The sequence below is a fragment of the Colletotrichum chrysophilum genome (assembly GCF_026319265.1).
Source record: "Colletotrichum chrysophilum strain AFK26 chromosome Unknown scaffold_49, whole genome shotgun sequence".
NCBI classification, from domain to species: domain Eukaryota; kingdom Fungi; phylum Ascomycota; class Sordariomycetes; order Glomerellales; family Glomerellaceae; genus Colletotrichum; species Colletotrichum chrysophilum.
In genome coordinates this window covers 99,374-119,004 of record NW_026517336.1, presented here as the reverse complement: position 1 = coordinate 119,004, position 19,631 = coordinate 99,374, and the positions used below count along the sequence as shown (strand labels likewise).

Sequence of the window (19,631 nt, the reverse complement as noted above, 5' to 3'; positions counted from 1 at the left end):
GCGTATACAACGAAGTGGCTGAGGTATCCAGGCTTTTGCTGTGCCACAAGTGACGAGACGGAGGGAGGCGCGTGGTCAAATGTCAAACGGTGATTGACCAGTGAATTGCTGGTCAGATCTGGCCGTGGTTGGCTTAGACTTGGGTTGATGTTTCGCAGGATGCTGTGTGGTCGGGACTCGCTGCAGTACGTCACATGCAAAGAAACCAAGCAGGTCGAGGCAAGGGTCGGGAGCTCCCGACTGGACGGCAGGGTCCAATTGACGTCACGGCCTGCCATCGGTGACTGTCCAATTGTCCAAGATAGCGTGGCGTTGGGCTGAGGCGTCGTCTGCCTTGTTGGAGTGTGGTTGGGGGCGACCTGTCAAACGAATGACTGGCCATGCACCATCTTTTTGTTGGTGTTGAAGACCATCGCCAGATGCCTCGGTGTGTGCGACGATTAGGATAGCAACGACTTGCATGACCCTGAGCTCTCGAGTCGAGTCTGGCTGGGCCCTGTCGTGGGCGGAAGCAGGGGTGTGCTGAGGGGATGCTTGGAACGCGATGGAATTTCTGTGGTGCAGCAGCAGCAACTTTGCAGGCCTCAGCACTGGGACGAGAGAGATTGATGAGAGCACAGATGGAAGCTGAAGTGGGCCCCACCACATGCACCTGACCGGCGCAAATCTGAACTCCACCGCCTTGTGTTACCCCTCCACTGAGTGCTGCTGCCGGGTACCTATGAGCTCCCCCTCCCCTTGCCTTCTCCCCACGGCTCGGTCACCAAACAGTCAATGGCCCACGAGACTGCCCAAACCTGTCCGAATAATGAGGCGATGAATGGCTGGAGCTGGGGGACGGGAGACGAGCAGGAGGACCCGGGTCTCGGTCATTCCTCCCCCTCCTCCCCTGCGCCTGCTTGGCTTGGTAGCCGATGCAAGCTGCAGTCCTCTTGTTCTGGTAAAAGTCCCTGGGGTCCTTTTCTGGTTCTTGGGAAAAATGCGACCTTGTCTTTTTTTTCTGCATCCAACCTCGCACCACACGACAACTTTCCATTTTGCTGCGGGCACACATTTCGACGCCACCTCTGTCTGTCTGTCTGTTTGCCTGCCTGTCCATCTTCGTCTGAACCTCCTACGCGGCCTCAGACCAGTTCCAGTTCCAAAGCACCAATAACTTCGTACCTTACATGCTTGCTTTGGCTGTCATCCTTTCCAACTCTTGATCGACAAACCCTGCGCAACACGCAACTGTCGCCTTCGCCAACAACTTAGCCGCTGCGCCCATCATCCCATCCGTCTTATTCCTCCTCGCGCCCCAAGCTACACACCTACGCTGTATTACCTTACCCCAATAGCGCAGCGCCCCGTTATCCGTCACAAGCCAGAAAGGTACATCCCTAGCCGGGGGGCCCATCCCGTTCTTGCTGCCCCACGAGCCCCTCGTTGGTTCTGCTCCGATAAGACATTCTATCGTCCCTGATCTGTCTGCCCCGAGCGCCAGCCGCAATCTGTCACCTCTCACCTCACCGCACCACACACGAGACAATCTTCCATATTCCTCACCGACGACTGCTTCCGGCACCTCGTTCCGCCCCAGAGACGTTGTGTCTCTCTGACCGAGCCACTAGCACAACGCGCACAACAGTAATCCTACCCTGGAGACCCTTGTCCTCATAAAAGTCGCCTGTCGCTGTCGCGTGCCCTCGTCGCCACAATGTCCTCCTCCTCTTCTTCGCTGCATCTCAACGGCTTGCCTCTGCGCTCAGCCTTGAAAACAGACGACGAAACGGACAAGTCCTCCTCAGTCGCAAGTCCCGGCAAAGGTTAGTCTTGAACATTCGCCTCCTCCGTCATAACCTGAAATCATACAGGCCCGGCATCTACATCAAGTGGTATCGTGCTGCCCTCATGGGAATAAGAGAGGGCTCACGTCGATGTCTTTGGCGACCAGCTGCGGCGACCTCTCACTCAATGTTTGCCCGGGTCACTCAATGACGCTTCGCGCCTGTTTGCATCATACCTACCACCGACAAGGCTTGATGGACCGGTATCGTCGCTGGGCTTGTGATGTAATGAGCCAAGACTTGCTAACACCCTTACAGTCGTCCAAATCGCTGAGCCAGAGGCTGAGACTGTAGCTGCTCCCAGTGCTGAGCACCAGGCTCATCACAAGAGACAATACGCCGCCAACATGGCCAAGAGACTGACTGGCCGTCTGCCCTCTTTTTCCGAGTCCTCATCCCGCTCGTCCCCGGTCCTGGAGCCTGTTCAATCTCCCGAGGAAATCGCCGCCTCCCAGCAGCATCAGCACCAGCACCGCCATGGCCAAAGACATTTGTACCAGAGCCAGAAGCTACTGGCTCAACTGAGCGACTGGCTTGAGCACGAAAAGAAAAAGAAGGCTACTCGCAAGAGCAAGACTTCTCCTCGCCGCCGCTCTCCCCAGTCAAAGACCAAAACTGAAGCTCAAGCTGAGCCTGCGCCCCAGGCAGCCCCGCGCTCCCGATCTGACTCTATCGACTCTGACTCCAGCGACGTGTCATTCGACAGACTGCAAAAGATCATTGACGAAAGTATGGCGTCCTTGGGCATTAGCTCTGTTCCCCAGTCGGGCCCCAGACTTGGTAGACGCACCTCCGGCCGCCTCAAGAAGTCCATCTCGCGCAGCATGCTTCATAGGACGGCAAGCTCCGATACTGACTACATCGACGGTGACGTTGTTGTTCCCACCTGCGATGCCGTCCTGGACAACTCAAAGACTCTCAGCTACAATGCGGGCAAGAGCACCGACGACCTGTCCCTCGGCGGCAAGGTGGACGACAAGGAGAAGGCCTGGGCGATCTTCAAGAATGAAATCGTTCGCCTCGCACACACGCTCAGGATCAAGGGCTGGAGAAGAGTTCCGCTGGACTGCGGCAACCGCCTTTCCGTTCAGCGCTTGAGTGGAGCGCTCACCAACGCCGTATACGTGGTTTCGCCTCCCACGGATCTGGATGACGCTGCCTCTGGCAGAAAGCCTCCCCCGAAGCTCCTCCTCCGAATCTACGGCCTTGAGCACTTGATCGATCGTGAAAATGAGCTCAGCGTGCTCCGTCGATTGGCACGTAAGAAGATTGGCCCAAGACTCCTCGGATGCTTCACAAACGGCCGTTTCGAGCAATACTTCAACTCGATCACTCTCACACCTAAGGATCTGCGAGAGCCAGACACGTCAAGGCAGATTGCCAAGCGTATGAGAGAACTTCACGATGGCATCGACGTCTTGGAGAAGGAGAAAAATGAAGGTGCTGCAGTGTTCAAGAACTGGGATACTTGGCTCGGTAACGTCGAGAAGAAGATCCTCGCTCTCGACGAAGACGTCCGCCGCGGATCCAGCGTCTTCTCGGGCCAGGGCTACGTCTGCGGCGTGGAATGGGCACAGTTCAAGGCTCTGTACGAGAGGTACCGCGAGCTGGTCGTCAAGGCCTACAAAGGTTCCCAAGGAATCCGTGAGCGTCTCGTCTTTGCCCACAACGACGTAAGTACACTCGACGCCCCTCTCTCCCGTTCACAACTGACACAGATAAGACACAATATGGCAATATTCTCCGTATGCGTCCGGACGATGAAAAGTCCCCTCTCCTCCAACCAGCAAACGAACACAAGCAGCTTATCGTCATCGACTTCGAATACGCCGCAGCCAATGTCCCAGGCCTCGAGTTTGCCAACCACTTCACAGAATGGGCCTACGACTACCACTACGAAGCCGCACCCTATCTTTGCAACACGGCCCGCTACCCGACAATCCAGGAGCAGCGCCGCTTCCTCAAAGCGTACGTCGAGCACCGGCCGCAGTACCCCCACGGCGGCGCCTCCACCCCTCGTCTCGCACCCGCCGATGGCGCTCCTGTAGGCAGCACCACGCCGGCTCTCCTCCCTACCACCTCGTCCAGCTCCATTGTCGAGTTCATGCTCGACGCCCGCGTGCCCCCGGGACACTGGAAGGAAGAAGAGCGCCGCGCAGATGAGGCCATCGAAGAGGAGGTTAAGGAGCTCTATGAGGAGACCCGCCTCTGGCGCGGTATCAATAGCGCGCAGTGGGTCGCCTGGGGTATCATTCAGGCCAAGGTCCCCGGGTTCGAGTCGCCCGAGGAGAAGGAGCAGCAGGAGAAGCAGGCGCAGAACGAGGCGGCGGCCGCTGCGGGCGACGAGGCCGCCAAGGCGGAGTGTCAGGCCGCTGCGGAGGCGGAGGCTGAGGCTGGAGACGAATACGACTACCTCAGCTACGCCCAGGAGCGGGCCTTCTTCTTCCTAGGCGACTGTGTCCTGATGGGTATCATCAAAAAGGAGGAGTTCCCGGAGGATGTGCAGGCCCGCCTCAAGGTTGTTGACTTTTAAGCTTATAACTATTCTCATCGGGACGCTTAAAGCCCGCGTTATTCAATAAAAATATCAATGTTCAAAGACGGATGAATCAAGTGCCGTGTGTCGATGCTTCTGTCGCCATAATTGCAATGTTGGGATATATCATTGCTCACTATTTAATCCTTCGACTTGCGTATTACGTCTGGCGAGATCCCATGTAGCAAAAAGCCAACACGTGTATGTGGGCTGCTAAACATGTCAGCGGGAGAGTATGAAGACAAACCCGACTTTCTAGTTCCCGTTTTGATTTACGCAAGCATTGGGCAATGAAGACGATGGTGAGGGCGATAATGGCGACGAGGACAACGTGTCAGTCCAGTCCAGCCCAGCATACATCTTTCCATCTTGCATGTGATGGGTATGCTCGAGTCAGGGACTTCACTCACATTGTTAGACTGAGCACTCGACTTTCACGAAATGCGGAATGCAGAGCTCACAAGTCAGGTATGATTTCGGTGAAAGGGTAGTTCTTGTGCCATTATTACTTCACAATACATTGTATCTACAAAAAGCAGCCACCCTGGCTGCATGCCTATGCGGCGTCTAGCCCATCTTGTTGTATCTCTCCCGGGCTTTGTCTTGCACCGTGTTCACGTATTCGGCATAGCTGTTCTTCGTCTTGCGCTGGGCCAACTCCGCCGCATCGCCCAAGTTACCGCCCTCTGCACCGAGACCAACGCCTTCCTGGTACGCGTGTGTCGCAATCACCTCGGTGCGTCCGTCGGCGTTGGCGCCCAAGCCCTGACCGGTGCTCCAGCCCATCTTGGCCAACATCCCTGCGCCCTTGGACGGCTGCGGAGGCGGAGTCTTCTCGGCGGGTGCGCGAGACGGCTTGTCCTCTCTTCGCGCAGGCTTCGTGTTCTGAGCCAAAGGTTTGGGTTTGGATGGCTGGTTGAAGACCTCTCTGCGTTCCTTCGCACGGTCGCGATATTGAGGGCCCGACTCTTCGTTCTTAGGCTGTTCCTCGGTCTGCTTCGACATTCTCTTGTCGCGGGCGGCAATACGGGGCTTGGCAGCCTTGACCTTTTCCTCGTCTGACATGGCATTTTTGTGGTTTCTTGACTTCTCATGAGTGTTGAGGTCGTCCAGAGACTTGTACTTCATCATGCATAGTAGACAGCACACCTTTTCCCTGTCGACGTATGATACTGTCGGCGAAGCAGGCTGCTCGGGGCTTACAGCACCAGTCGAAGTAGGGGCCGTCGACAGTTCCGCCGAATGTGATGTCGCGGGCGGGGCAGGGTTGGACAGACTCGCTCCTGTCAGCGAAATCTTGATAGGGCCAGTCGAAATGGCATTGGCCCCAGACAAAGATATCTTGACTGGTGCGCGCTCTTCCGCGCTGCCGTCACCATCGGCAGCGTCTGCAGGCTTTTTGCCTTCATGGATTTCGTCGTGTCGTCTCTGCCAAAATGCCATCTGCCCCGCCATTGGTGCGGACTTTTTCGTAGCTGCAGATGCAAGGCTTCCTTCCGCCTTGCGCTTCTTGGTCTTCTTCGCCTCATCATTCGCATCCGTCTTGTCGTTGCTGGATGTACCTCCTGGAGGTGTCTCAGTGATGACCTTCTCACTGGGAAACGCATGGGGCTCCCAGTATTTGACTCGAATGGCTGGGTTGAAAAGTGGGTTAAACGAGATGTGTTCGATGGCGCGCGTGACGTCTCTCATTTCAGGTACGAATACACCCAGATGGATGGTCGATACCGTGACTGGCTTCCCGGCGATGGTGAACTCGCGCATCATCTTGAACTTTTGCATGGCGGCAAGAGCATCTTCGACCGTCCAGAACTCGGCAAATCCAAAATTGAATGATTCGTTCGTGTCTTGATCTCGCATCAAAAAGATGCGATGCAGCGAGCCAGGCTTCGCGCCATACCCCGATGCATCGCCAGTTGGCGCCGTGGACTTCAGCTTCGGTGGTTCTCCAGAGTTCTTTGGCGCCGCGGGCTTTTGCGCCAGTTCCAGCTTTGCAGCACCAGCGGCAAGCACGTCTTCCGTGACAGAGCCCGCAAGTGGAAAGAACACCAGAATCTGGGATGGCGTGTCAGCTGCATCGCTTTCGCCGGTCAGGAGGTGACGGTATTGAGACGGGTCTGTCACGATCAGTTTTGGGCACTCAGCAGCATGTCGACATTATATCAAAAATACCTGTTGGTGGGCCGCCGCAGTTCTTGCAGCGATTCCTGGTGGAATAGTTGGAGAACTCGCAATTCGGGCAAGTCCAGTTCGGGGCATACCCAGCCTTGCTTTCCCGTTCGCCGTCGTCACGGTTCCTCGCGTAGTGTATGTACATTGAGGTCATGCCATCGGCATCACCGTCAACCATGCCTGCGAAGTCAAGCATGAGCTTGGGATAGTGCTCCTTGACGAATTCGACCGCCTGGTCAACCTGCTCAAACTGCACGAAAGCACGTCGCTGGCCTGTTACGTGTCAGCAAGGGAGAAATCGTGTCTTGGCAGCTAGACTGTCTTACCTCGGCCAGATGGAACTCGAACTTCAACCGAAGGGTATTGCGATAAATCCGTTTGTCTGAACAGACAGTCCTTAACGTCTTCCAATGACAGGCCCGTGGGCAAACCCTCGAGGATCACAGTATCACTCGGATTACCAGCTTGTCGAAGAGGCGATGCAGAACGATCGCGACGAGAATAACGACCTGGGCTGCCACCTGGAGAGGGGGAAAAATGACGAAAATCCTCGTCAGGACCACGTCGGGCATCATCGCGGCGAGGGCCATCGTCGTGGTAAGGGCGAGAGTAGCCCCGGCCACCTCGATCGTAACGACGTGATCCGCGGTCGTCGCCGTCATATGGGTGAAGTATCTCAGGGTCTTCATCACGGCGATCCAAATGGTCATCCCCACGACCGCCTTGATCTCTCGATCCAGGACGTGGCTGGTAGGCCTCACGCGCCGATCCATTGTAGTAGCGGTCGTCTCTGGCGCGGTATTCTTCTTCTTCTCGGCCACGATCACGGTCCCGATCCCGGTAGCGGGTCTCCTCGTCGTCGTAGGACAGCTCGTGGTGGTTATTCCTGGGTGGAGATCTAGAATAGTCTCGTCGGCCCGTGGGAAAGTTAGCGGAAGCTCAAACCAGCCAGATGTTCTGCAGATGGTCATGTCCTCCGCAGGCTCAGCTTAGTTTCTTTACCCTGCCGCGTGCGATAGGCGTCGTTGTTTGGATATTGCTGGTGATCTCTCGGAGGGGATCTTCGTCGGTCGTGAGGTCCCCTCTCCCTCGAGCGATAGGTGTCCTCGTACATGTTCGCGGATCGCAGGATGGGGCGTGGGTGCAATGCGAACTCGGGAGCGCAGGATGCGTTCGGTGTTGGTCGTTTCGGAAGGAAAGAGCAGAAAAGCGGAAGAAGACGAAGAGGGAGGAAACGGGGGTTGAAAAAGGCAAGGCGCGGCACCGACCCCAAGAGGCAGCGACGAGACCGTGCCTTGTGATTCCGTCGGGTGTTCGGCGCGACCAGGATGCGTTCCTGAGTTTGCAAGAAACAGAAACAGAACGGTGAGGTTGAAGAAGGGACGATCCACCAAGAAGCTCAACCCTTGCGTGCCAGTGGTGTGCTGTGGCTGCAGCCAGGTGCCACCACCTTCCCTTGCCTGACCTTATCTTTAAGGTAAAATGCTTCGAGGCTCAATTGGAACACTGTTCTGCTTAGTAAAGCGGGGTTCGATAAGCTTGTTGGATTGTTGATCTGTGCTTCACTCACTCCAATATCGTCAGTACGTACCCTAAGGTCTCCCTCTCGCCCTGTGGTCACTCATTCAGCATCTCCAAGGGCATTAATTCGGTCGTCAAGAGTAGACTTTGTCAACGCAAGATCTGCCGATTTTATTGATGAATGCTAGAGATCCCTCATCGAGTGACATTATCGGCTGTGAAACCTGATATCCTTTCCAGCACCAGCAGGTCGTACAAGAGACAGACAAGCGCTCTCAATCGGCGCTACTGTGGCTTTTGACCCCGCCATTCTACGATCTCCTAGCGGCCGGGCTACCGAGCGAACTCGCACTTCAACCAACTTCAAGGGCACGGAAATACTCACCAGAAATCCAAATCAACGCCTATTCATCTCATCGATTCGTCATGGACTCTCAAGATCAAGGTCCTTGGGAGGTGGCGGAGAACAGCTGCTACGTCGCACTCACGTACGACCTCCTCGATGCTGCGGTCATCATGAACCGGGTGCGCTCACCACAGGCCGGCGCCATTGTCCTCTTCTCCGGCACCACGCGCGACACATTTGGCGACAAACCTGTCAAAGAGCTGCAGTACAGCGCGTATACGCCCCTCGCCCTTCGCACAATGATGTCCATCGCCAAGTCCATCCTTCAGAAGCACGGTCTCAAGGGCGTCGCCATGATCCATCGGCTCGGCACCGTTCCCATTGGAGAGGAGAGCATCCTCATAGCAGTGTCCTCGCCGCACCGGCAGGCAGCGTGGAGAGCCGGAGAGGAGGCCCTGGAAGAATGCAAGGCCAAGGTCGAAGTCTGGAAAAGGGAAGAGTTTCATGGTGAGGAGGGCGTATGGAGGGCAAACCGGGACGGCATCGCGGGCCAAAAGGTCGCCAACGAGCAGAATCCGGATGCTGCGCCGCCCCCTGCGTCTCTCGGCCCAAATTGCTGAAGCTGGATATCGAACCCCACCTACACGCTCAACCGGGCGACGGATCTAGAGTTAATTAGGCTGTTGGCTTCGGACATCGACTGCAAAATACGAAGTAAGCCCCAGCTTCATACCCGGCTCCGTTTTCTTTCAAAAAACATGGTCAGCTCGGCGCCTGCCGAAACATGCGAGGTCTATGAAATCATTGGTTACGATAGGGGCTCTCCAGAGTGCCAATGTTATTGAGAGGGCAGTGCAGAACCAACAACCATCAACAGCATTTCGAACCGGTCTATGATGAACATCATCGCATCCTTCCTGTCGTCTTGGCAATCAGGAAGTGCAAAATAAGGCTCTTTCAGGGGAACAAGGAAATTCAGTCGGTTTAAGGATACAATCAGGTGGATTGAATCAAGCATGTTGGTGGAATAATCATGCGGTTGAAGCTTGACCCGCCTCGCCCTCCACCATCGTCTTTCGCGAGCGCTGTGCCGCTCATGCGCGCCGACATGATACGAACAACCAGCCTTCGCTGCCAGGATTCGGACAATCCAGGCAGACGCATTTGGACTCGTGGGTCATCTGGTAGCCGACTTGTACAGCCAGCCAGCCTGGTCGAACTTCTCACCTTGTGGAGTTCGTGATCACTTCTTTCCCTTCTTTCACCTCAGCCTGTCGTGGCAAGGTTGCAGTGAACTATCGCAACGATGGCTGAAAAGTCAATCTACCAAGTCAATCAAGCCGAAAAGATGTCGGCTCGTGAAATAGACCACGGGCCAGAAGTCATACCGGATCAATACTACCACCCCAAGACACCAATATCCCCCACATACAACGTGGACGAGAACAAACACTACCCTCAGCAACCACAACAGCCTGTAAATACAGAAAGGAGGATATGTGGTTTGCGGAGGACGAGTTTCTTTCTCTTTGTCGTCCTCGCAGCAGTCGTCATCGCAGCATCAGTGGGCGGAGGCGTTGGCGGCTCGTTGGCGGTTTTGCGCATGAAAGAGTGAGCAATTTCTACACACTTACACGCCCAGAGCCTGGAGTCTAACACAAGAAATCTAGGCAAACCCAAGCAGAAGTACAAGCGAGTGCCGCTGCCAAAGCGACAGCGACGGATTCGCCAGTGGCATCGAGCACAGTAACGAGCGTCCCCGCGACGGTCACAAACACTCCGACGACGGGTTCGACGCAAACCACAGCAAACGCTGCCAGCATTTCCATCCCGACAACAGGTCTGGTGACGACAGGAGACCTACAGATCAATTGCCCGAATTTGACGGGCAGGACGATGTCTGTGACCGTGGGAGGAGTCAAGTCAAACTACGACACCGAGTGCAATGTCGACTACACGGGTGACGATGTCGATGTCATGGCATTAGTATCGTACACGCTGGACACCTGCATCATGGCTTGCTCCTCATACAACAAGAATATCAACGGCACCAGCGAGAGGTGTATCGGAGTGCAGTTCAACGGGGTGATCGACATCATGACGAAGAATTACGGCGGAAATTGTTTTCTGAAGAAGAACACTGGCACGAAGGAAACGACAACCGAAACATCAACATCGATTATCAAGAAGTATAATATGCATTTAGCGGCTATGCTGAGTTAATGGAAATCCTTCTGAACACAATGAGGGACCGGGATGGGGGCTTCGGGCGTTGTTTGGGTCAGGTCATGAATGACACTTGCTGGGCTTAATGATATCACACAAATACCATGCAATTTCTTATAACATCTCAAACGAGACAAAGATATCAAGGCGGATCGCACCTCCTGACTCAAAGTAGAGTTCTTGAGGCGCACCGGTGAAGCGGAGGAACCGCAAGGAGGACGTGACTAAGCAGATTGGTGTTGAGTTTAATCTGCCACCCCTGGACCCTGGGCATTTCCCGCTCCTTCTTCCTCATCTAACGCGAACCAAAACTGCCACCGATACGCACCTGACAAGAATGTGGCATCCACCAGCCTAACTTTGACAGGAACGCCGCTGGTCCCAGCTTTCATGTCAATCATGATTTCGAAGGCTCTCTCCCTGTGTGTTTTCCCGTCAAGCGTCCTCGGCACGGATGCCACGGCTGAGCCTCACCCGGCGAGGCGACCTGTCAGGTGTTTCCCAGCCAAGCGAAAGCTGAGGACCTAATGAGGATGTGCTGTGCCTCTCTAACCACCTCGGGTTGGCGCGACATTTCAATCTCTCCAATCTGGGCCCCAGATGCCTCGTAGGTGGCGCGACCATTTGCTGCAAGTTTTAGCCCGAAAGAAAGATGCACTTAGCCCTGCTGGGCGCTCAGCTCTAGGGGCGCTACCCCATAATCACGGCTGAATCCACAGTCCGCCCGACGAATGCTCTGACGAGACTGAAAAAGGCATGCGACCCGGCCTTTCTGCGCCGTTGGTTCTGGCTCCGGCGGGATCCCTTGCGTTTGCTTCTTCGTTGTTGAACCTTCAGGAAGCTGCCACGCATGTAGCGTTGATTGCCCGGATACCCCAACATCTCCAACATCACTGCAATCGAGCTTCTCCGCACTGCTTGCTGCGGGGGTGGAGCTGCCACAGGGACCAGCCATCACATCTTCTGGGCTAGCTACGCGGCCTTTGGACCTTGACGAGATTGCCAGACAACCACGATGAGGTTTTCAAGAGCTGTGTCCTTTGCGGCGTTGGCGGATGTGGCGGCTTCTCAATTGGTGGTTTCAACCGACTTCAAGAGGGTCTCGTTTCCTCCGGATCTGGTGCAAATCACCCGCCGCGATACTTTCGATGTCACGGCCATCAACAATCTCACCGGCGGTGGCTACTATTCCGAAGTCGAGGTCGGCACGCCAGGCCAAAAAATGCTCATGCATCTGGACACGGGCAGCAGTGATACCTGGGTGGTAGACAAACAGGCGGACCTCTGCAACAGCCCACGCCTGCAAAGAACGTACGGCACTGGTTGCACTAGCACCTTTGACACGACCAAGAGCTCCACCTACGAGCTTGTCACAAGGAATGGCTTCGATATCACCTACCTCGATGCCAGGAACATCCAGGGCGACTACATCTCGGATACAGTGGACATCAACGGGAAGAAGGTGTCGAGCCAGCAGCTGGGCTTGGCCATTCAGACGGTTAAGGGATCTGGCTTGATGGGTCTGGGTTTCTCGACGGGCGTGTCCACAAGACGGAGTTATCCCACGATTCTCGACAACATGGTTTCACAGAAGTTGATCGGCCGTAAAGCCTTCAGTCTATGGCTGGTATGAAGCTCCAATGTGTTTGAAGGACGGCCATGCTAACGGCAGTTCAGAACGACCTGTCTTCGTCAGAAGGGACGTTGCTCTTCGGTGGCATCGACACTGAGAAGTACATTGGATCCCTCACAACACTGCCCCTGGTCGATGACTACCACTCCGAGCGTATCACCAGCTACAGCGTCGCCATGACCGGCGTCTCCCTCGAAACACCCGACGGAAAGATGACAGAGTTGGCTGCGGAAAACTTCAATGCTTCCACCGTCCTTGATTCCGGCTCAACGGTCTGTCTGCTTCCTGACAGGATCGTCAACCAAATTTGGGAGAAATATGATGTCATTGACGCCGGCTACGGCTTCGTGGACTGCAAGTGGAGGGGACCCGACGGCGAAAACCACTTCCTTGACTTCGAGTTCAGCGGTGTCACGATTCGAGTACCCCTCGAGGAGATGGTTCTTGACAACCTCGACCCGATCATGGATCAGCTGGAAGGACTGCTTCCGTTCGATAATCCGTGCATGTTCGGTATTCAGAGCAATTCGGCTTTCGACATCAACAGCAGCAGGTTCGCTCTTTTGGGCGACACGTTCCTGCGAAGCGCGTACGTGGTGTACGACGAGACCAATCAGCAAGTCGGCATTGCACAAGCAAACTTGAACTCGACACGCTCCAATGTCATTGAGTTGCGCGCAGACGAGACCGCCTTGCCAACGGCCACTGGCGTGGCCAGTCAAGTATCAACTGCAGCCCCGACACGGACAGCCAGTGGAAGTACGGGCGGGAGCGGAGGCGGAGGGAGGGAATCGGGCTCGGGCGCGACATCAATTTTGGCCACGCCTACACCGAGCGCAACCGAGAATGCTGCTTCGCGGCCAGGCATGGCACCTTTGGGGTTCGATGGAACCATTGTGGCAGCACTTACATCCGTCTTCGCCATTCTTGGCGCGGCGCTTTTAGCAGTCTAAGCTGAGAACGCGAATAACTTAATGTATAATACTAATATCCTTACAGAGCAATGAATTGATCATGGCCAGAAGCATAAGCAAACGTCTCACCAGAGTGCCCTTTCTGCTACATCTTAGTCTGGTGTAATGACATGATTCAGGTCTATGTGAAGCTCAAAGCGCAGTGGTAGAGTTCGAGCCTTCAACGGCTACCTCACAAAACTGTGGAGCGGGTACACCCGATGGGGAAATTTTTTTCATGCACTTTTCGTCACCCGTCCCGATCGGCCGGCTTTTCACCTCACATCTCATCCCGAACTCGGCATCAACGACCCGTTGACTCATTTCAAGGACCTCTCAGGCTTCTTTCATATTAGGCGTCCAGGCCAATTCCTTCTAGATCACCCTTTCTCCCAATCTCACTCACTGAGCTTCCCCCAGTCCATCTTGGCTCTCTGCCCCTCCATTACCACTCCAAAAGTCGACTTACCCCTCCACCCCACCACATCCCAGACCAACAACAGCAGCAGCAACAATGGCGAGCATCACCTCCGTCGACTTGACGGGCCTCAAGAAGATCGGCCAGGGCAAGGTCCGCGATGTCTTCGAGGTCGACGACAAGACCCTCCTCTTCGTCGCCTCGGACAGAGTCTCTGCCTTTGACGTCGTCATGCAGAACGGCATCCCCGACAAGGGCGCCATTCTCACCCACGCCTCGGTGAGCTCAGCAACAAACCCGCGACTTGCCGAATTCACCGTCGAGCCCCTCCGCTGACCAAAAACTTTTTTTCTGATGCCAGGCCCACTGGTTCAAGGTGCTGACGGACCGCGTCCCCGGCCTCAAGACCCACTTCATCACCCTCGACCCTCCGGCCGGCCTCCCCGCCGCCGACGCCGCCCTCATCAAGAACCGGGCCATGCAGGTCCGCCGTCTCAAGGTCGTCCCCCTGGAGGCCATCGGTTTGTAGAAAGTCGTCTCTCACTCACAAACATCACGATTAACAAAATCATAGTCCGCGGCTACATCACCGGCTCCGCCTGGAACGAGTACAAGTCCAAGGGCACCGTCCACGGCATCGCCGTGCCCGCCGGCATGCAGCAGTCCGAGGCTTTCCCCACGCCGCTCTACACGCCGAGTACCAAGGCCGAGCAGGGCGAGCACGACGAGAACATCCACCCGGACGAGGCGCGGCGGCTCGTCGGCGCCAAGGTGGCCGACCGCGTCGAGGAGCTCGCGCTGCAGCTATACGCCGCGGCGCGCGACTACGCCAAGGAGCGCGGCATCATCCTCGCCGACACCAAGTTCGAGTTCGGCGTCGACCCCGACACGGAGGAGATTGTGCTCGTCGACGAGGTGCTCACGCCCGACAGCAGCCGCTACTGGCCCGCCGACAAGTACGAGGTCGGCCGCGACCAGGAGAGCTTCGACAAGCAGTTCATCCGCAACTGGCTGATTGAGAAGGGGCTCAAGGGCAAGGACGGCGTGAAGCTGCCTGAGGAGGTGTGTTTGGCCACGGCGGAGAAGTACAAGGATGTGTTTGTGAAGTTGGTTGGGAAGAGCTTTGATGAGGTTGTTGCGCAGGCGTAGGGTGGGTTTTGACGAGTCTTTTCGAGTTTTGAGGGATGCGATGTTACCAGTGAATTAGGATAAACAAAAAATACCTGGGAATTGATCCATCCTGTGGAGCATTTTGGAGTACCGATTCCTGGTCATCAAGAGCTGACGAGTGAGCGATGCCAAGGCGGATGCCACCCATGGAGGCTGTTTGGTGGAGATCGGCTGTGTCGATGGCTGATGCTGCGTGAGGCCTGAAATTCAGGTAGCCGGGTCCACCATTCCGACCAACGTTGGGCCAGGCAAGCTCGCAAGGCAGCCGCAGTGCGAACCAAGTTGAGTACCTTAGGTGCGAATCACTTGACGCCAGCCCTCCTTGTGGCGCCATTCCTCTTGTCGCAAGTCTCCTTTGGATGCTTTGTCTCTCTTGTATTATTAGTTCTGGTACAGAGGTATACGGTAAAACTCTTGAAAGCGTGTTACCTTCGATACCGGCCCAAGAAGCATTCAGAGTGAGACACTCAAGTCGTCACTACCCAGACCGTGCCGAAGTACCACACTTATAATCATTCAGGGTTAGTGTGCGTAGGTGCTCTGCATACGATTGTAATATCACTCTAGATTAGATAACAGGGAGTGGGAAACAAAGTAACAGTCGCCAGCCTCTCTTGACGCTAGTCCCTTTCTTGACGCAAATACAAGAGAAGCTTGAGGCACTCTTACGACGAAGACGCCGCTCTTGACACTAGACGCTTGAGACACTCTTGACTGTTCCTACACCCTACTTCTACTTCATGTTAGCACGCCTACCATGCCTAACTTGACACTACATGCTTGAGAGGCTGTTGACTTTGCCCACACCCTCCCACCCCCGTCATGCCTCTCTCGCGCACCCCCCCCACCCCGACGGTCGCTAGTCCTGCCCTTGACGCAAGTTCTCTTGCCTCAACTCTTCGCTAATCATCTTCTCCTCAGCTTGGTTTTTTTTGGGTTATAAGACGGCCACGACTTCGGTTGAATCGATAGCCAACCATGCCTTCCAAACTGAACAGGAGTAACACGTGTGCTGGAACTCGAATGCCAATTCGCGCATTGTTGATTATCCTCCAAAATGTTCGATCGTAAGTCTGATTCCCACGATAGTCGCTCTCATTCCACTGCTTTTTCATCCCAACTTTCCCGGTATACTTTGATTGCAATTATCGGTCGCCTTCATCACAACCAAACAACTCGGCGAGTAATCGGAGCACGATGCCGGATACTGGTTTCCCTGATATCACACTGATTTGGTACCAATGTTTTCGAATTAGATTTTGATAATAGTGTCAGAGCTGCCCGCAGCGGTGGCGATCACTGGGACTACTCAACCACTGGAGGACCAATCATGGAAAATTCTACTTGTTACTACGTCAAAGGGGAATCCCGCAGTATCGTCCATCTTCCCGAGACGGAGACTTCTGCGTCGAATCCTCTCTCACAGAGGTTCTTGAATCAGATAATCACTGATGGTGGTGCCGCCGCCCACCGCCACGATAACAATGGGAATAGTCTAGACGCAGAACTACAAGCGATGGTCAGCAGCACACCAACTGGGGACCAATACAATTCTCGTAAGCGTTTTCTGTCTCATGATTCTCAAGCATCGCAGCATGGATCGCCCGTACGCAAGTCTGACGACGTACCCTTCATTGCCCCAGGAATCCTTCAAAAGCGTCATCACTTGCGCACAAAAAGGAAAGAAGCAGTTGTCAGAAAAGAGACGCGCCGAGAGCATTCTGTTGAGAGCGTCTCAGACGGCGGTAGCCTTGAAGTCGATGACGATCTCAGACAGCCATCGCTTCGAGACAGGAGATTCCACAAGGAAAACTCCCCGGGAGATACAACGCGTCTTCTCGCCTGCCCATTCCATAAACAAGCCTCAGGAACAAACAGTAACAGGTGCAAGTCCGCGGCTTATCAAACCATTCATCGTCTCAAGTAAGTCTGTTCATCACACCCTTCATCTTTCGGAACCAGGCGATTCAAATATGGTCCAGGGAGCATCTCTACAGGAGGCACCAGCAACAGCCATACTGCTTCCGATGCGGCAGGACTTTCCTACATCCTAAAGATGTGGAGGCGCACCTTAGTCGTCCAGAAGGAATATGTGACCTCGTCCGTGGCGTTTCTGTGGAAGGGCTCACCGCCGAGCAAATACAAAAGTTGAAAAGCAAAAAGCGGAAGCCTGGTGTCACAACCGACGAAGAAAAGTGGCACGAAATATTCAAGATCGTGTTCCCAGATGCAACGAACCGCCCGGATCCATGTGAGCTGATCCGTTTCGTCCTTATCTGATTTGTTTCCGAGAATTAACTTACAACGTGTAGATTATTGTCAGACCGATGTCGATAGCATTTGTCGTCGTATTTTGTCAGAGCTCGAAGAACGCATTCCAACGATGCTAGAGCCTCTTTTTGGGCCTTTGGAAGGACACAAACGACAAAAGGTTCTAGATACGTTTGAGAGTTTCTTCGCGGAGAGAATGTATCAAAGCAGACAGGGAGAAGCGCTTCCCAAGAACGACCAAGATATCCCATGCGAAATCGTTACCCCAGAGTCGGTGGGACACAATCCAGGAGCTCAACGCTCTCTTGCGCGGAAACTTCGGAAGGACGGAGATATACCGGTGTTGCTGACAGCTTCAATCACCACAAACACTGTCAAACCTTGGCAATCAAGTGCGCTCCAGGAAGAACTTGAGTGCAGAATCTTCAGTCCGCCAAATGAAATCACATTCGGAAACATACCGACAGAGAATGAGGATGTCATTGGCATCGACACTGGCAAGGGAGTTCGTCCAAACGAGGGTACCAGTGCCGCAGGCCCATCGAGTGGTCGCCGTGTTGGTTTTGCGAATGGCACACATGGCTTCGTCTCTTTACATGATTCGAATAGCCTGTTGAAGGCTGATGGAGCCTCTGTAGAGTTTGACTTCGACGACTTCCTAAAGGACTGGGAAGGGCAAAGCCCCTCTGGGCCCGCCAGTGGGGCGACTTCTCACTTCCATACTTGATAGTCTAAACTAGTCAAGGGGTTGGAAAGGCAATCTGTGGCGGGAAGCTGCAGGAAAAGGCAAAGTGTAATGGCACAATAAGCAGTCGTCCGGTTGAGTTTTGGGTAGTCTTCTCGCGATGATTCCTTGCCCTTGGGCAGATGAAATTGTTGTTCAAGTAGCAAAGATGGGAAATGAATCACAGCTGGTGAAGTAATAATCACAATCAGAGAAATCATGCCGGCGTTTGAACCTCACATCTTCGACGCTCCGAGTTTCTGACAAATGAACCAAATGCAAAGATGGCTTTGTGGTTGTTGTCAGTTCGAGCGCATGGGTTGAGTGCTCGCATGTTGTTTCCTCCCCTCCAGTTCTAGATGTTGAGAAGCCTCTCGCATTCCTTCTCCTCCGTCTCTCTCTCCTAATGGGTACAGCATTCTCACGAATTAGAGAGCGGGGTAACTGAGGTCTAGAAAGCAGTCTGAATTCTCGGCGGTTCCTTGAAAACCCTCACCATTCAATGATCACTCAGTTGCCGTATGGCTGGCGGCAGTAAAACGCTCACAGCCTGATCGCTTGAGTGAGCCGAGCCCTTCTCAGTTAGTAAACGACCGCCTGAACATTGATTTTCCCACATACTTATTCTGGACCTTTTCCTACGCCAGTCACTGACAATTGGCAGCAAAAGGGTCCGTCGACCCAATTCGAACTACTCCAATGATGGGCTGCATTCGGTTGAATAAAGAGCTAAGGGTTGTTCATCGCGGGCTGCGAAAAGCCAGGGATGCATGCAAGGATGCATGCCGAATGAGTCAATGGCGGGCTGAGCAGGTTCGTGAGATGAGCACAGCCCCAGTTAGTAAGTCGACACTGATGTGCGGCGAATGTCGAATATCATTCAGCCTCAAACAATGTTACAACGCTGGCAACCACTTTAACTACAAGTCAGAATGAGCACGAAGTCTTTTACTTCAACATCTCACGTTGCGCCCATCACCCAACCTTCGTGATCATTCTTTGTCCACCAGTCAAGTACACGCATCAGCCGAACCCTGGAAAGATGGAGAATCTGATGCCATACGGCAGATACAAGCAGCGATCTCACGAGACATGTCGTGAGAGGCACCTTGTAGAACTCGAGAACAACCCTACGCAACCGTCTATCGTGTTGCTAGGAGATTCTATGATCGAACGCATGATCACAACTGGCCTATCTCCGAGCTTCGACCCATGGCCCTCCACAACTATGATCAGCGACGAAATCATGGCTCAGCAACAGCCACAGACTTCTTCGGCTAAGCCTGCACGGTTACAGGGCGTCTTTAACGCCGGCGTAGGCGGCGACAAGTTCGAAAATGTCATCTATCGACTTACCGGCTCATCAGACCCCTCGAGGCCCCTGGGTAGTCTGCTGGATGCCCTTCGGAACCGCAACGTCAAATTGTGGGTGCTACATGTGGGCACAAACAACCTACATCCCAAGCGCGGGTTGAGAGAATTCGATCTAGCTCTACTTCGCTTGATCGTCGAGGCTCTGCTCGAAATGGGCGGGAAGATACTGCTTGTCGGGCTCTTCAGGAGGAAGGATATCAGTGACGAATTGGTGGTGAAAGCGAATAAGGCCTATCTTGCGCTCGTTCAACAATTACAAGAGGAAGGATCAGATCGGATAGAGTTTCTGGAGCCACCCTTGGTTGATAAGGATGAGTGTCTGGTAGATCATGTTCATCTCAACGAGAAGGGTTATCAAATCTGGTCCGAGGTTCTGTTTGGGGCAGTCACGAATATTGTGAAACAATGAGCTTTTAAAATCAAATCTTCAGTAATTTTTATTACCCATTTGCAAGGATGTT

General features: G+C 54.3%; 7 protein-coding genes across 7 annotated transcripts; 6 read left to right on the top strand and 1 right to left on the bottom strand.

Moving 5' to 3' along the window:
• Positions 1-1,696: 1,696 nt before the first annotated feature.
• COL26b_006568 (uncharacterized protein) lies at positions 1,697-4,359 on the top strand (the record flags this gene model as incomplete). The annotated part of the gene is made up of 3 exons (XM_053179384.1): positions 1,697-1,805; positions 2,085-3,499; positions 3,550-4,359. The coding sequence occupies 3 exons, from the start codon at positions 1,697-1,699 to the stop codon at positions 4,357-4,359; spliced, it is 2,334 nt and encodes a 777-aa protein (XP_053036662.1).
• Positions 4,360-4,929: 570 nt separating this feature from the next.
• COL26b_006567 (uncharacterized protein) lies at positions 4,930-7,307 on the bottom strand (the record flags this gene model as incomplete). The annotated part of the gene is made up of 4 exons (XM_053179383.1): positions 4,930-6,479; positions 6,535-6,802; positions 6,861-6,881; positions 6,996-7,307. 4 exons carry the CDS (start codon positions 7,305-7,307, stop codon positions 4,930-4,932), a joined length of 2,151 nt encoding a protein of 716 aa, XP_053036661.1.
• Positions 7,308-8,481: 1,174 nt separating this feature from the next.
• Positions 8,482-9,021, top strand: COL26b_006566 (uncharacterized protein; the record flags this gene model as incomplete). The annotated part of the gene is made up of 1 exon (XM_053179382.1): positions 8,482-9,021. One exon carries the CDS (start codon positions 8,482-8,484, stop codon positions 9,019-9,021), a length of 540 nt encoding a protein of 179 aa, XP_053036660.1.
• A 686-nt stretch (positions 9,022-9,707) lies between these two features.
• Positions 9,708-10,624, top strand: COL26b_006565 (uncharacterized protein; the record flags this gene model as incomplete). The annotated part of the gene is made up of 2 exons (XM_053179381.1): positions 9,708-10,012; positions 10,072-10,624. The coding sequence occupies 2 exons, from the start codon at positions 9,708-9,710 to the stop codon at positions 10,622-10,624; spliced, it is 858 nt and encodes a 285-aa protein (XP_053036659.1).
• A 1,018-nt stretch (positions 10,625-11,642) lies between these two features.
• On the top strand, positions 11,643-13,213 carry COL26b_006564 (uncharacterized protein; the record flags this gene model as incomplete). The annotated part of the gene is made up of 2 exons (XM_053179380.1): positions 11,643-12,254; positions 12,305-13,213. 2 exons carry the CDS (start codon positions 11,643-11,645, stop codon positions 13,211-13,213), a joined length of 1,521 nt encoding a protein of 506 aa, XP_053036658.1.
• A 514-nt stretch (positions 13,214-13,727) lies between these two features.
• COL26b_006563 (uncharacterized protein) lies at positions 13,728-14,780 on the top strand (the record flags this gene model as incomplete). Its single annotated transcript, XM_053179379.1, has 3 exons — positions 13,728-13,910; positions 13,993-14,152; positions 14,206-14,780. The coding sequence occupies 3 exons, from the start codon at positions 13,728-13,730 to the stop codon at positions 14,778-14,780; spliced, it is 918 nt and encodes a 305-aa protein (XP_053036657.1).
• Positions 14,781-18,838: 4,058 nt separating this feature from the next.
• On the top strand, positions 18,839-19,579 carry COL26b_006562 (uncharacterized protein; the record flags this gene model as incomplete). The annotated part of the gene is made up of 1 exon (XM_053179378.1): positions 18,839-19,579. The coding sequence occupies one exon, from the start codon at positions 18,839-18,841 to the stop codon at positions 19,577-19,579; it is 741 nt and encodes a 246-aa protein (XP_053036656.1).
• Positions 19,580-19,631: the final 52 nt, after the last annotated feature.